Raw genomic sequence first — 16,868 nt, 5'->3', positions numbered from 1 at the left:
CCGGGGAAAGGCTCTCTCGGCCGCCCGGGTTCGGAGCCTCTTCCTTTCGCTGGGAAACTTTCCTGCCAGGTGGGCTGCTCAAATGGGGCTGCGAGTTTCTCGGTTTGCAGCGCTGGAAGGAACACGACTTTGACCACGACTTTTTCTTTGCTTTTCCTTTTCCGTGTATGTTTGCAAGGTGTGTGACCTCTTCCTGATCCTGGAGGGAAAATGCCGGTCCGGAAGCAAGGTGAGGATCTCTTTGGGAGCTCTTCGCCCGTGGCGGACACTTGTTTGTTCCGTGTGCCGGCTCTGTGTGAGTGCTACGTTTCCGTGTTGGTGGAACTTTGCGGAGCCGGCGCGGTCCCCGCAGCTTCCCCACGCTTCCGAAGAAAGGAGCACCTGAATGGGGTGAAGCCTCCTACCTGGACAGCTCGCCAGTGTCTAGAGCCGCAGTTAATAGTTCCCCCCTGAAATATGTCTTTTGAACAACCCCGAGTTAGTATTTTAGTTTGTCACCTGGTGCTTCTTGATAAAAACATGCCGAGGACTTGAATGATCATGACAAATTGCAGATGATCTGCTTTTGGATCCCATGTAGTCTGAACCTATGTTGGCGAGTCTTTTACTACGGCACGCTGTTTGTCAGAAACCTTCCTTGTTTTTCTGCTGACAGCATAGGTTCAAATGTTTGCCTTGCAAGAGACTGCCTAGCTCACGTGTACCTGAAACACCAGTTGACATGGAGGATTGGGGAAGCTCGTGAGATGTCTTGCAGAATCATTTGCACAGTTAGTGTGTAATATCTTGTAAGTATATAATTGAATCAAGCTTTGTTCTTCTCCCAGATACCCAGAGAGCGTTGTACCTTTTGGAAGAATATCGTTCAAAACTAAGCCAAACTGAGGACAGACAGCTCAGAAGTTCCATCGAACGGGTTATTAACATATTTCAGAGCAACCTCTTTCAGGCTTTAATAGGTGAGAATTCAATTCTTATTTGTGACCATGGTGTGTCTGTTAGACTTTAAATCATCCTCTGAATTCTCTTACATTAAATAGAAGAGAATGATGTACTTAGCTCTTTATGAGATATCCAACAACTTGTGTGTACGTCTTCAGTGAGTTGTATGTTTTAGATAGGCTAGTATAATTTAAAAAAAAAATCTAATCATTAAATAATTCTCAGCATGATTATTTCAGTGGTCTTTGCTAACAGTGTTTTGAATTTTAGTGTTAAATATTGAAAGATGGAAAAGCTGCAAAAAAAATTTCAAGACACACCCCCGTCCCCCAAAGTAGTTAATTGAATTACTGTTAGGTGGGTTCTGTATGTGATTTTCCTTTTTCAGGGGCCTGGGAGGGTCTGCTGTATTGAAGAATGTTCGTCCCTTTAAAGCAGACCCTTAGTTAAAAACATTCGTAAAGTTAGAATTTTAGTCTAGAACATGATCTTAAAGATGGTGTTTATAACTTGAGGTTGTTAAAAAAAAGATTTGATTTGGGTGAAAGTTTACAGAGCAAATCAGTTTTCCATTCAACGGTTCATATATTTTGTGGTGTGATATCAGTTGCAATTATTACTTTATTTTTACAGACAAGGAAATTGAGGCAGAATGTTAATCTTAAATCTAATTTAAATTTGAGGTGATGCCTTGTTTTGTAAAAGAGTCAAGATTAGTAGTAAAAAATCCTGAATTCTATTCCTGACACTATCATTCATTGAATGAACTTTGGCAAGTCACTTAATATTTTCTAGGTCTCCCTGTTATCTGTATAATGCAGCTAGTGAAAAAGAACAATGGGTTTTAGTCCCCTCCCCCCATATAAGTCACCAGATCATTCTAAAGATCTTTTTTACATAATTTCTGATTTATAAAGCAAGGTGCTCTAGCCCTCTGCCATATACCTTGAAGACCTGAAGCTACTAAACTAGATTTGACATTTCCAATACTAAGAATGAAAACTTTATTAGTTATTATTATATAGCGTCTTAAAATAAGACACTTATTTAATCAGTAACTCCCAAGCATTGATTTACCTTTATCTATTGACAAAGTAACTTTTTAGAGGCTTTAAAAACATTCATAAAATAAAGAAAACCACATGATGAACAATCCTATACACCTATAACTCATACCTGTAGCCCATTTCTACCACAAACCTATAACCCATCTTCAAAAATTATCCACATTTTGCCATTTTTGTGTAAATGACACATTTTTTACATTTGAATTACTAAGCTCTGAAGTTTAGAGTAATATGGATGATCAAATTGGATTTCTCTAACACAACAGCAAGATAAAAGAAAAAGGAATTTTTCAATAACAAGCACATTGCGGATTTGGTTCCAGGCCACTGCAATAAAGCGAATATTGCACGAAAGTGAGTCAAATGACTTTTTTGTTTTCCAGCGCATATGTAACAATATCATTATGAAAAGTTTTGAGCTATTGTGAGAAAACTTGACTAAACATGACCCAGAGACCAGAAGTGGACACTTGCCATTGGAAAATGGCGATGATAGACTTGCTCAAAGTAGCATTGCCTCAGAGCCTCCATTTGTAAAATCCGTGTTTGTGACGCCGCCCAGGAAAACGAAGAATACTTTTTGTTTTCTAAATCAACCTTTAAACTTAGAATAGTTTACTTAGTAGGACCACTATTGAGGAAAAAATAGTATGACTTCTGTTTTTGCGCCGCGTGCGCGCACACACACGACATGCATCTTTGAAGCTGTTTTAGGAATACTGTACTTTAATGGCTTAGGAAAATTAAAGGATGAATGAAGTAACTAAATAGAAGCTATACTACTAGACCTCCCCCTAAATTGAGGGGGATTTGCTTTTTGGCAAGGGATGCATTCTGTCTTTCCTGTTCAAGGTTTGGAACATGTTTATTCTTTTTTTATTTTTATTGGGGGCGCGTACAATTCTTACCACAATCCATACATCCATTGTGTCAAGCACATATGTACATTTGTTGCCCTCATCCTCAAAACATTTGCGTTCTACTTTAGCCCTTAATATCCGTTGCTCATTTTCCTCCTCCCTCCCCACTCCTCCTCCCTCATGCACCCTTCATAATTCATAAATTATTATAGTTTTGTCATAAGTTACACTGTCCGACGTCTCCCTCCACCCTCTTCTCTGCTGTCCATCCCCCAGGGAGGAGGCTATACTTAGATTCTTGTAATCGGTTCCCCCCTTCTATCCCTGTGTTTATTCTTATATATAATTTAAATCATTTTCTAATGAGTAAGTTTATATTTGTGAATCTTACTTGCCTTGTATCATTTAATTGGTTTTGAATTTACTCTGATATTTAGATTTATTTATATTTAAATGTTGTGTAGGATGTGGTTAAAAGATTTTGCTGTAAGAAAAGTAATAGATTCTACTTTGGGAATGGGTAAAATTAAGAGGTTTTTGTGGGTTTTTTTTAGCGCAGTTGAATTGTTGATATTACTGAATGAATAAGTGCATTCCTTCATGTTTGTTGAAATTGAATTACTTTACTAATTTTATTACTTTTCTCATTCTGAACATATAGGCCAACATGTCCCAATAATTTAAGCCTGTACATTGTCCTGAGCTATACCTCAATCCAGTGTATTTGTAGCGTGTACTGAAGACTTGTCGTTTTAACTAATTTTTCCATAGATAGCGTTTAACCTTTGAGCTGGTATTTGTGGACCAGTTGTGTGAAAGTTGTTTGGAGCTTTGGTTCTTGACCACCTGAGTTGGGAAATCATTTGGTGTTTAGGCTGTCTGTTTGGGATGCTGAGTTTCTATGGACTTAGTATCAGCTTTGATTATTTATCGATTGATTGTTTAAGTTAGGAAGAGCTGTGGTGGCATAGTGGTTACTCTTTGGGCTGTGATCTACAAGGTCTGCAGTTTGAAACCACCAGCTGCTCTGTGGGGGAAACAGGGCTTTCTACTCACATGAACAGCTTACAGTCTCAGACTCACAGGAGTAACTGTACCCTGTGCTGTATATGGGGCTGCTGTTAGTCGGAATGGACTTGATGGCAGGGAGTGAGTGTTTTGGTCTGGTAGTGTGTATTGAATATTTTCATGCAGTTCAAAAAGTTTGTTTGAATTTCTAGGGGTTTTGGTATTAAAATAATCATTTCCCCACCTCTGTAGTTAATATAGAGGTTCTGGTGCCTCGTGATTCTTCATGCTACATTCTGATGTATTTTACAAACCCAATTTTTAAATAATTTAAATCTGAAAATGATGCATGTCATTATTTATTTGGCATTGTTTTGCTTTCTTAGTGACACATCGAAATGGTGAATTTTTAAAGGTATTTAATTCAATAAGATATGGAAATCATTGTTCTATCCCTATTGCCTGGCAGTGTTCCTGAAGGATGGTTTGAGATTTAAAAATTATTGAAAGCAGAAAAGTTCTAGTTAATTTACCGTTTCAGCTGATAAATTGTTTCTTAGGCGCCCTAGAGGTGCAGTGATTAGAGAGAGCTCAGCTGCTAACTGAAAAGTTGACCGTTGAACTCCCTAGAGAGATGTGGTAGTATGTTTCTGTACAAATTACAGCCTTGGAAACCCTGTGGCAGCAGTTTTACTCTGGTCTAAGTTTCTTTAGCGCCACATATTTACTCTGATACCTTAAAATTTTTTTCTTTCATGCTGAAAATGTATTTCCAAAACATACCTAATTTCTGGATGTCTGAATATTTTTGTTTGAATGTTATTTTTCTATAAGTTGTAGGTAAAGTGCTGATTTTAATCTCTGGTTTAAATGAGAACATTTTGAAAATCTAATATATTTGACATTGCATTACCATTTTCTACCTTTATATTTGAAAAGTTTTTGAGTTCAATGGACAGGTTATGGTTAGATTACAATCAAAGTCCAGGTGTTCAGTTCCATGATGGTTTCAGGTCACTCCTGATTCTAAGTGGTTTCTGGATCCAGGACTACCATAGCTCCTTTGGGTTTCATACCATTCTAGACCCATGACATTATCTCTTATAAAATCAGAGAACCAACTGTTCTTGTTGTGCACAGGGAGAAAATCTTGGGCTCCTCTACCTTGGCTCCTTAGGACTTAGTTTTTAATTGAAGGTGGTTCACTACATAATCAGTTCATGCTTTAGTTTGAAGGTTACTCTCTTAGTTTGCAAAGGTAAAACTACTCCATCTTCCAGGAAAAGCTTCGCTGTTTGAAAACAAACTTGTGGTTAGATGTGTATTAGGTTAATAGAGAATTGTTTTCTTCTCAGTATTTTTTGCTTCAGTACAAATAACAAGATCTTCATATAGAAGAACAAATGGCCACAACAAACAGTGAACAGACAAACAAAAATGCATTGGTGAGAATGGAGGGGGGTCGGAGCGGAGACCCAAGGCCCATCTGTGGACAATGGAACATCCCCCCACAGAGGCGTTGCAGGGAGGGGATGAGTCAGGGTGCTGTAGAGCACTAATGGATCATGCAGTAGACCTCTGATCCCTTGAGGCCTCCTCAACCCCCCACCCCCATCATGACCCCAGTGCTGCCTCCCAATCTAGACTAGATGGGAGCATGTACATACGTACAGGCAAGAGTTAAAACTCACAACACATGGAACCCAGGAACAGCAATGGGAATAGAGATACCAAAAGTATAGGGGGAAGGGGGAGGGAGGGAGGTGAATGGCACATAACCACACACCCCCATCCAGGGGGAATAACAGAAACCAGAGGGGAAGGGAGACAGCAGTTGGTGTGAGATTTGAAAATAATTAACAATCTATAATCTATCAAGGGGCCATGAGGGCTGGGGGGGGGGCGGGCAGGGAGGAAGGAGGGATTAAAAAAAAAAAGGAGTTGATCCCAAGGGCTCAATGGAAAGTAAATGTCTAGAAAAGATGATGGGAGTATATGTACTAATATGTCAGATACAATCGATGTATGGATTGTAATAAGGGTTGTAAGAGCCTCCAATAAAATGATCTAAAAAAAACAAAAAACAAAAAAAAAATCCCACCAAAACAAATGGATTTTGAGAGGAAATTTAATTGTGTATTTCATTTAGTGTACTAGCTGGAGAAGGAAACTGGAATAATTATTTAATAAATAAACTTTTCTTTCTTTTACTTCTGCACGTGTTTCAGAATGTAGACAGGCAATATACTATTCATTTCTGAGTTTTAGATGACAGTTAATATGTTGTTACTCTGTTAACTCTAATATGTATACTTGACTTTATTAACATGGTAGAAGACATTTCAGTTTATAGATACTGGGATTCAGAAATATGATTCATGCTAGAAATTGAACTCAACTACTCTGAATCAAGACTCTTCTCACTTTGACCAATTAGAATGTCCTTTATCATATTTGAATTTTTCAATGTGAATTAATAAGGTATATTAATACAAGCACATTTAAAATATGTTGATCTAATGGTCAGTGGTCTTTTTAAAATGACTATTGCTTTGAAGCAGAATGTTTATAATGATGAAACAAATTTACACATTTTGAAAAGTTAGTAAACCATGCTTAAAAACTTCTAGCTGTAGCAAAATTTCTTCATTTTGGTTTATTATTGGCTGTAACAATGCAACATTTTCATCTCTGTGTGTGTGTGTGTGAGAGAGAGATTTTGAAGTTGGTAGTTTTGATTACTTGCTAATCTCAAAGGTCTTCACTGCCAATGAGTTGATTCTCACTCCTGGTGACTAGGGCAGGGTAAAACTACTCTTGGGTTGCCAAGGCTGGAAATTGCTACAGGAGCAGAACGCCTTCTGTGGAGCAGCTGGTAGCATCTCACTGCTGATGTTGTGGTTAGCAGCTTAACAAGTAACTCACTGCACCACCAGAACTTCTTATTTATTTACAGTTTTGTCTGTAACACTTGACCGTTGAGCGATGTGTACGTTAGAGGCACTGACCTCCTTTATGGGTGAAAATTCACGTGTAATTTTTGAGTCCCTAAAAGCTAACTACTAATAACCTGTTGTTAACATAACCAGAGGTTATGATAACATAAATCATAGGTTCTCAAACTTTTTTGGCCTACTGTCCCCTCTTCAGAAAAAAGGTCACTCAGCTCCCCCTTAGCAATGAAAAACTTGTGTACCATAGCCCACAATCCCGGATACAGTGTAGGAATCTGCTTTTGTATACCACCCCCTCCTGAGATTGTGCCAGCACTCCCATCCCCCCAGGAGATGGTATCACCCACTTTGGGAAACACTGACATTAAGTCAGTTAACATATTTTGTATGTTGTATATATTATATATTGTATCTACGTAAAAGCTGCGTTTTCAAATATCATTTTCTTTTTTTATATAATAGTCCTTACACTGGGTTCATTTATATTGAGGTTGTGGATAATTGCAATCTATGGTACATACCAAACAATTCACCTTTTCCTAGTTATGTCTTGACTTTTATGTGATTATTGGGTTCACTTTCAGTGTCACTGGTGGCATTTTGTATGTGTCCTATGATACTCAGATTTTACAGTATTGCAGTGAGCATGATGAAAAGTATGAGAACCTTTTATGTTTTACTTCAATGTGCAGTTGAAGTAAAAAGAGATAATTATAGTTTTACACAATGAACTTAAAAAAATCCATTTGTAAGTAGACTACCTATGCAGTTCAAACTAGTGTTTAAGTGCCCCGATTTGAAGCACCGCTTTGATAATGTTGAATCTGCTCAAATTCTGTTAGAAACCTGAATGACAGAGCTGTGAAAGCCTCTAAATATTTTTGTAGTCTAAGCTATTTTACCTGGATAAGGTACACATTTCCTTCTAGCACAAGATCCAGTCTAGGACCTGGTATGGCTTTTGGTTTGTCATATCCAGTTAATCTTCAATCTGGAAACATTTCCACAGCCCCTTTTCCTTCTTTTATGACATTGATACTTTTGAAGAATACAGTTCTCTTCATTCTCCTACTCTCCCTTCCGCCCCCTTCACTCTATATAAAACGTTCTCATTTTAGGTTTGTCTCTACATGATTGGATTCAGGTTATATATTTCTGCCTAGTATACTATCCATCCAGACACATACTGTTACCAACCCTTAATTGAGGATGCCAAGTTTAATCCCCCCCATTAAGACATTGTCTATAGCTACTGTTTTTGGGTTTTCTCTTAAGACCGATAAGCAGTACATGGAGAAGATACTTTAACACCATGCACATATCCTGCGCCTGAAAATTTCACTTGGACTTAATTGTCTAGTGCAATGGATTGCTTTTATAAGAACTTTCTCACCATATTCACTGCACTAGTAATGATCCTGTAAGACAGAGTAGAACTGCCCCTTGGGTTTCTGAGACACTGTAGAGAGGAAGCCTCATCTTTCCTGTGGAATTGCTGGTAGTTTGAAACTGCTGACCTTGTGGTTAATGGCTTTCTATTCCCATAAAGAGTTCCATCCTTGAAAACCCACAGGGGGGCAGTTCTTTTCTGTTCTGTAGGGTCATGTTGATTTTGAATCAACTCGATGGCAGTGAATTTTTTGGACCATCTAGTTCTTTTCTCCTCTTCCTGGTAGCTTTCAAAGGTTTCTGTGAGTAAATATGTTCCTGACTTTTTATAGTAGTTTCATGTCATATTTGTCATTTGGTATTTGACTTACTCATCCATTTTGAGAGATGTTTTGTGCATTTATTTAGTCCTTTTTTTTGCTTGTTTGTTTCCTTTTGTGGATTTTTTAAATTGAGGGTAAATTTACACAATACAAAATTAACCATTTTAAAGTGGCATTTAGTATGTTCACAATGTGTAACCACTACCTCTATAACTAAAACATTTTCATTACCTCAAAAAGAAATTCCATGCGCTATACCCATTACACAGTTCCTCTCTCACCTTTCCTTTGAACTTTTGATGTTTACCAAATGATTCTCTATGTGAATGTATTCTGGCTATTTTATGTACATTCAGTCGTATAACATGTGAGCTTTTATGCCTGACTCTCATATACCATATATACTTGAGTAGAAGCCGACCCGAATATCAGCTGTGACACCTAATTTTACCACAAAAACTGCATTTAAAATGTGCTGAAAAACTTGGCTTATACACGAGTATATACGGTATGTTCTTGAAGTTGATATATATGCTTTATTGTTACCTTTTTTTAAAATGGTGGAATGATTTTCTGTTGTATTTATGTTCCACATTTTGTAATCCATTCTTCTGTTGGTAAGCATTTGGGCTGCTTTTACTTTTTGACTACTGACTCGAAAGCTGCAGTGAAAATGTGTGTACTTGTATTTGTTTACCTGCTTCCAGTTCTTTGGGTTCTATACCTAAGGGTGGGATTTCTAGGAGAGAGGGTAATTCTGTGTTTAGCTTTTTGAAGAACTATACAATTATTTCCACAGTGGCTGAGCCATTTTGCATTCCCATCAATGGACAGAATTTCCAATTTATTCATATCCTCACCAACACTTAATGTTTTCCTTTAAAGAAAAAGTTATAGCCATTTTAGTAGGTGTGCTTTTGAAAGAGAAGGCAGCTCTTTCTCCGTCATTTTTTGAGTGTATTTTGACCTGGGGGCTCATCTTCTGGTACTGTCTACAACAGTGTTCAGCTTTTCATGAGGTTTTCAGTATCTGACAATGTTTCAGTTCTGTCCATAGAAGTTTTCAGTGACTAATTCCTCAAAAGTGGACAGCTTATTCCATCTTCATAGTTTGTTCTTATTCTGGAAGCTTTGCAGAAGCCTATTCATTTTGAGTGACACTGTTGGCGTTTGAAATACTGGTACATAGTGTCCAGTATCACAGCAACACACAAGCACTGTAGTCAGATAAACTGAAAGACAAACATCAAAGTAGAATCCACCCTAATGGCTTGAATGGAGGGAAACCTGTGGGAATAAAGCCTTTGGGATGGATCTTCATTTGCTGATGGATGCATGACTCAACATGAGAAGAAACAGCTGCAAATATCAGTGAATAATTGGAATTGGGAATGTACAAAGTATGAATCTAGGAAGATTGGATGTTGTGGGAAAAAAATGAAGTGGCACACAAAAATCAACGTTCTAGGCATTAGTGAACGGAATTGGAAATCAGAAAATCATATGATTTAGTATACTGATAATGGAATAATCAAGAGGAATGGCATTACATTCATTATCAAACAGGAGTTTTCAAGATCCATCTTGAAGTATATAATGCTGTTATAAGATTTTATCTATTCACATTCAGACAAATCTAATTAATATTATTTAAACTTTTACACCAACAACCAATGTTAGTGATGAAGCAGTGGAAGAATCCTACCTTCATCAGTCTTGATCAAACATGCAATCAGGATGCATTGACAATAATTAGAGATTGGGATATAAAAGTTGGAACCAAAGTATAAGTAAGGAAGAGTAGTTGGAAGATATGGCATTGGAGATGGCATCATAGAATTTTGCAAGACCAGCGACTTTTTCATCTTGAATACCTTTTTTCAACGACACAAAAGGTTACTATATATGTGGACTTCTCTACATAGACTATACAGGAATTAAATTGACTACATCTGTAGGAAGAGATGCTGGAGAAGCTCAATATCAGCAGCTAAAACCAGGCGAGGGGCTGACTGTGGAACAAACTACCAATTGCTCATATATAAGTTCAAGTTGAAGCTGAAAAAGTTAAGCCCAGGAGTGCCAAAACACAACCTTGAATCCATCCCACTTAAATTTTGAGAACATCTCAAGCACAGACTTGTTGCATTGAACACTAATGACAGACGACCTGATGAGTGGTGGGATGACATCAAGAACATCATACATGAAGAAGAAAAGACAGGAACGAAAGAAGAGATGAGTGTGAATGTCAAAAGATACTGAAACTTTTTCTTAATTGTAGAGGTAAATTAGCTAAGGCAAATGGAAGAAATGTTTAAGGCAAAGAGCTGAACTGAAATTTCAAAGGGCAGCTTGAGAAAGGGCACTTGAGAGCACAAAGTGAAATGTAATGAAAAGTGCAAAGACCTAGAGTTAGAAAGCCAAAAAGGCACAGAACACATTTGGCCTATCTTAAACAAAGAACTGAAGGAAAAAAATTCAAGTCTTGAGTTGCAATATGAAAGATTCTGTGGGGAAAATATTTAACAATGCAGGAAGCATCAAAAGAAATGGAACAAATACATAGTCACTGTGCAAAAAAGAACTCCAACATTCAGCCATTTCAGGAAGTAGCATATGAGCAAGAATCAGTGATACTGAAGGAAGAAGTTTAAAGTGCACTGAAAGCATTAGCCAAAAATAAGATCCCAGAAATTGATGGACTACCAATTGAAATGTTTCAACAAGCTAATGCCAGGAAATTTGGAAGACAGCTACTTGGCCCACTGACTGGAATAGATCCATAATATATTTGTATTCATTCTAAAGAAAGATGACCTCAACAGAATGTGTGAATTATTGGACAGTGTCAGTAATCACGTGCAAGTAAAATTTGGCTCAAGATCATCCAAAAACAGCTGTAACAGTACATTTACAGAGAGCTGCCAGAGGTTCAGGCTGGTATCAGAAGAAGCCATAGAACAAGGGATATCTTTGTTGATGTCTGATGGATCATGGCGGAAAGCAGAGAATACCAGAAAAGATGTTTACTTGTGTTTTTTTGACTGTGCTAAAGCATTAGACTATGTGGAGCATAACAAACTATGGATAGCTTTTAGAAGAATGGGAATCTGAGAACCCTACATTGTGCTTCATTCTGAACCTGTACATGGATCAAAAGGCTGTTATGGGAACAGAACAAGGGAATACTGCATGGTTTAAAATCAGAAAAGGTATGTGTCAGGGTTGTTTCCTCTCACCATACTTAATCTGTGTGCTGAACAAATAATCATAGAAGCTGGATTGGTATGAAAAAAAAGATGCATCAGGAATGGAGGAAGGAAAATTAACAACTTATGATACGCAGTTGAAACAACATTGTTTGCTGAAAGTGAGGAGCACTTGAACCACTTATTAAAGATCAAGGACTGCAGCCTTCAATGTGATTAACAACTCACTGTAAAGGAAACAAAAATCCTCATAAGTGGACTAATAGGTAACATCATGGTAGGTGGAGAAAAAATTGAAGTTGTCAAGGATTTTGTCTTGCTTGAATTTTAATGCTCATGGAAGCAGTATGTGTTGCATTGGGTAAAACGGCTGCATAAGACTTCTTTAAAGTGTTGGAAAGGAAGGATGTTACTTTGAAATCTAAGGGGCACCTGACCCAGGCCCTGGTTTTTTCAGTTGCATCATACTCATTTCAACATTGGGCATTAAATAACGAAGACCAAAGAAGAATCGATGCATCTGAATATAATGCTGAATGAGACTACCGAAAGTACCATGGACTGCCAAAAAAACCAACAAATCTGTCTTTGAAGAAGTACAACCAGAATGCTCCTTAGAGACAAGGATGGTGTGTTAGGCCAGGTTGACTAGAGAAAGAAATCCAGTGACACTCATATGTTTAAAAAAGAGCTTTATATCAGGAAGTAATTATATATCAAGAAAACAGCCCAGTCCAAATCAAGTCTATAAAGTCCGTACTAATCCTTAAGTCTTTCTTCATACTCATGTAGTCACAAGCAATGATGCAGAATGCAGGAATACCACAGGTCAGTGGGTGCAGAATTGTGTGAATCCAATGGTGACTGACAGTTATCAGAGTCAGTCAGCAGGAAGGTGAAGACAAAAGGGGAGGTTCCCAGGGCTCTTCTTATGAGAAGGCCACACCCACAAGGAGCCACCATCAGACTGACTTGATCGACAGGTTGAATGAATACTACCCCTACACTTTTTTTTTTTTCTTCTACCCCTACACTTTTATAGATATTCAAGTTGACATGAAATTATGTAGCTACCACAGATGGTGAGACTGTCACGCATTTTGGATATGCCAGTAGAGACCATTCCTTGGAGAAGGACATCATGCTTGGTAAAGTAGGGCTGTGAAAAAGAGGAAAGGCCTTTGATGTAATGGATTGACAGCCCATAAGAACAATTGTGAGGCAATTGATGTGTGTATGGATTGGGATAACAGTTGTATGAGCCCCTAATAAAATGTTAAAAAAAAAAAAGAAAAAACAATTGTGAGGATAGCACTGGACCAGGCACTTTTTCATTCTGTTCTTGGAGTCACTATGAGTAGGAACCAACCCAACGGCACCTAACAGTAGATGTGAACTGGTGACTCATTGTTTATATTTGAATTTTCCTAATTGTTTGTCATTGGTGTTAATCAGTGCATGGAATTCCATTGTATGTATATACCTCAGTTTATCCATCCATTGACTGTGCATTTAGGTTGCCTTGATCTTTTTCATATTTTGAATAATGCTGTGATAAACAGGGGCGTGCATATGTCTTTATATCACCATTCTTTCTCTAGCATAATACCTACGAATAGGATTGCTGGATGGATCTACTTTTCCTTTTCAATCCATGCTGGATTCCATATTGTTGGTACCATTTTGTAATCCCACTAGCAATGTATAAGAGCTCAACTTTCCCCATAACCTTGTCAGTATTTATTCTTTTGATCAATGTCATTATTGCCAGGTAAAGTCATATCTCATTGTAGTTTTGGTTTCTATCTGTAGTGGCTAGTGCAGGGGCCCCAAGTGTCCAGTAGTTATGTGTTGGGCTACTGCTAATTACAAGCTCAAGTTTGAAACCACCAGTCTTTCTGAGGGAGAAAGATGGGCCTTTCTACTCCCTAAAGTGTCTTGAAAACTCACAGGGCAGTTCTACCTTGCTTTTATAGGGTTGCTGTAGTTGGCGTGGACTCGGTGGTGAGCTTGGTTTGGTTTTTGGAATGGCTAATGATTGGTAGCAGAGTTTCATGTGTTAGTCACTTGAACATTTTTTGGTGGAAGTGTCTGTTCTTGTCCTTTGTCCATTTTAAAATTGGATTGTTTGTCTTTTTGTTCCAGAGGTATTGAAATTCTCTATAACTTTTATAGATTAGACCCTTAATATGCCATAATAAAATTTTTCAAAATAATTTTTTTTCACCCCATTTACTCTTATAATGTCTGTTATGAATTTCTTTTTTATAAAGTTGTTTCAATATTCAAAGATCCCAGTTATCTGATTTATTCTTTGCTATTTGTGTATTATTAGTAATGTTTGGTATTCTATTTACATCATGTCTTGCCTCTATTTCCACCCCCACCCCCCCATAATCTCTATAGTTTTACATTTAGATTTTTTGATTCATTTTGAGTTAATTGTGTGTATGATGCGAGGCATGGCTTTTATTTAATTTTTCTGCAAATATATGTCCAGTTTTGCCTGCACCACTTCTCTTTCCCATCTAATGGACTTTGGTCCTTTGTCAAAGATTAGTTGTCCATAAATGGGTGGGCTTACTTTTGGTTTCTCAGTACTATTCCATTGGTCTACATGCCTGTGGTTGTGCTAGTACCAGCATATTTTGGTTACCATGACTGTATGTAGTATGTTCTGAGATCCAGGAGTGTGAGAGCTCTTACCTTGTTCCTCTTCTTCATTGATGATTTGCTTACCTAGATCATCTCAACTGATGCAGAAAAGGAATTCAATAAAGCCCCCCAAAACAGTCTATTTGGTATTGCCTTAACTTCTTTTTGTGGGTTTCTGGAGCTCCAACATGTATTACTTTTTTGTTTTGTAGTTCTCGTCATTTATGGATTGGTTCCCTGTTTTCAGTCTTTCAGCGTCGTTTATGAGAATTCTTTATCTGAGTTAGTATCTGGATAATGTTGTTATGTGTTAATTTCTGGTGGTTGTCTGAAGCTTCTGTGTATGAAGAACTCCCTTTAATATATTTGTAAGGTTGGTCTCATTTTTACACTTAATTTTCTGTTTATCTGAAAGAGTCTTAGTTTTGCCATTGTGTTTGAGAGACAGTTTTGCTGAATATATCATTCATGGCTGATGATTATATGTCATCTGTTGTTTTCTTGCCAACATGGTTTTGACTGAGTAATCAGAATTTTCTTAATCTCTTGAAGCACCCTAAGTATGTCTTTTGAAATCATTTTTAGGTAGTTCTATTACCACTTCTTAGGAAAATTTTTTGATCCTTTATTTTGGTCACTTTCTGTGATTTGATGTTAGTCCTAAACATTATTTTGTCGATTGTATGTTTGTTTGCCTTACCCTGAGTTTTTGTGTTGATTAATCTAGGGAGCTGGAGGTGCTGTGCCACTCTTGTTGCTGGTTTGGCAGCATTAGTATACTTATCACCTGTTTTCAGGTGGATAGGATACTTACTAGCTGGAGTGTGAGCATGGGTCTTTGTTCACTGATCTGTGTAGCTGAGGGTGGTCTGGATAGGTGTTGGCTGCCATCTATTTGTTGTTAATCTACTAGCATTGGAGTGAATAAATGGCATTATATATGGTAGACTAATGGTGGACTTGGTTACAGCATTGGGCTGCTAACCACAAGGTCAGCAGGTCACCAACTGCTCTGTGGGAGAAATATGAGGCTTTCTACTTCCATGAAGAATTACAGTCTCAGAACCCCTGATGGCAGTTCTACCCTGTCACTCTGAGTTAGAATTGATGTGATGGCTGTGGGTTTGGTGGGACTGAAGATCCATAGGATGGTGTCTGCCATATTGAAACGAAGGAGAAGTAGTGGGACAAAAGATTATTAAACATCGCAAAGGTGGGAATTTTGATTTAGGGGTGTCTGTTTCCTAAGTATATGATCTATTGTGTTTGCATAACAAAAAGTAACAAGTGATCTTGTTACTTACCTATCCTATTGGGGTAACAGAATGCCAAAAGGCTGGGGAGATGGACTGGTGGGAGCACTGATTGGCATTGTGGGGCCTTACACGAGGACATTGGGCATGGGAGGGTGGTGGGTGGTGCCACCAGTTGCCAGTTGGGTTGGATGGGCACACCTCTGGTCACTGAGAGGACAATTGGAGAGTGGGGAGTTGTACACTTCCAGACACTAGCCTCTAGTGTGGGTACTGGTGCACTCCTAGGCAAGTGCTGTCGTCTCTCAGATCCTTTCCTTGACCCAGGGAAAGGAGAGGGATTCTCTGCAGTCCACTGCCTCTAGCCGCCACTCCACAGACCCTCACCTCCTTTAATTTAGACTACCAGGGACCATTGCTGAGGAGTTCTGTCCCTGTTTCTGGCTCCTTCCGGGCTCTGTCATCTCCTTGGCCCTGAGCTTTCTCCCTCCTTCCTACACGTTCCTTTGTTAAATCTGGTTTACCATATATACTTGTGTATAAGCCAAGTTTTTCAGCACATTTTTAATTTTGTTTTTGTGGTAAAATGAGGTGCCTCGGCTGATGTTCGGGTCGGCTTCTACTTGAGTATAAGTTTTACAGTATGTTCTACTCACCTTGCTTCACTCAGGATTTGTTGTCACTGCATCTCTGTCCTTTTGGAGATTCTGTAAAGTTGGTGTCCTGCGCTCGGAACCTGGGATCACTCTGCTTTATTTTACTGTGGCCACGCTGTCCTCAGTTGACTGCTTGGCAGCACACATCCACTTTGTATCTCTACTTGTTCCCTATTTTGTTCAGTTTCTTCTTTCTGTCAGTGTTTGATCTGATTCTTTACCCTTTCATTTGATGCTCAGGCTTTTAGGTTTGTCATCTGCTTTACTTGATTTCTGGAGTCTGTTGTGGAGGGATGGCATGGTGTGCCTGACTAGGTTAGCATCTTTAGCAAGACTTAACATTTCTAAGAGAATGGTTTATCATTTATTACCATCCTTAATAATTAGTGTGAGTCCTTTCAAACTTGTGTTTGTGTTCTTATGACGTGTCACTATTTTTGTTGTTGAACACTTTTTTGCTAAGTCGGATGTTTCAGGCTAATCTTGTTACTTAACTCCTGTGCCTGCTCAGGAATCTGCCATTTCTTTGAGAAACCCTGGTTCTTTTTA

At 38.2% G+C, this 16,868-nt stretch overlaps 1 protein-coding gene across 11 annotated transcripts in view; it reads left to right on the top strand.

The window, feature by feature from the left end:
* The first annotated feature begins 147 nt into the window (after nucleotides 1-147).
* The window catches only part of DLG1 (discs large MAGUK scaffold protein 1), a 245,648-nt gene continuing 228,927 nt past the window's right edge, over nucleotides 148-16,868 (top strand). For 8 of the 11 annotated variants that reach the window (XM_045287601.1, XM_045287600.1, XM_045287594.1 and 5 more), the window contains exons 1-2: nucleotides 149-229; nucleotides 828-959. In XM_045287601.1, the coding sequence (XP_045143536.1) occupies nucleotides 211-229; nucleotides 828-959 (151 nt within the window). In that variant the 5' untranslated portion in view covers nucleotides 149-210. Of the gene's footprint in view, nucleotides 230-827; nucleotides 960-16,868 lie in introns of all 11 variants that reach the window. The other 3 variants (XM_045287595.1, XM_045287590.1, XM_045287588.1) reach the window with 1 other exon arrangement.

Source organism: Echinops telfairi, unplaced genomic scaffold, assembly GCF_000313985.2.
Source record: "Echinops telfairi isolate 266 unplaced genomic scaffold, ASM31398v2 ScPeMD7_17;HRSCAF=63, whole genome shotgun sequence".
Classification (NCBI taxonomy): domain Eukaryota; kingdom Metazoa; phylum Chordata; class Mammalia; order Afrosoricida; family Tenrecidae; genus Echinops; species Echinops telfairi.
This window is presented reverse-complemented; position numbering and strand designations above follow the sequence as displayed.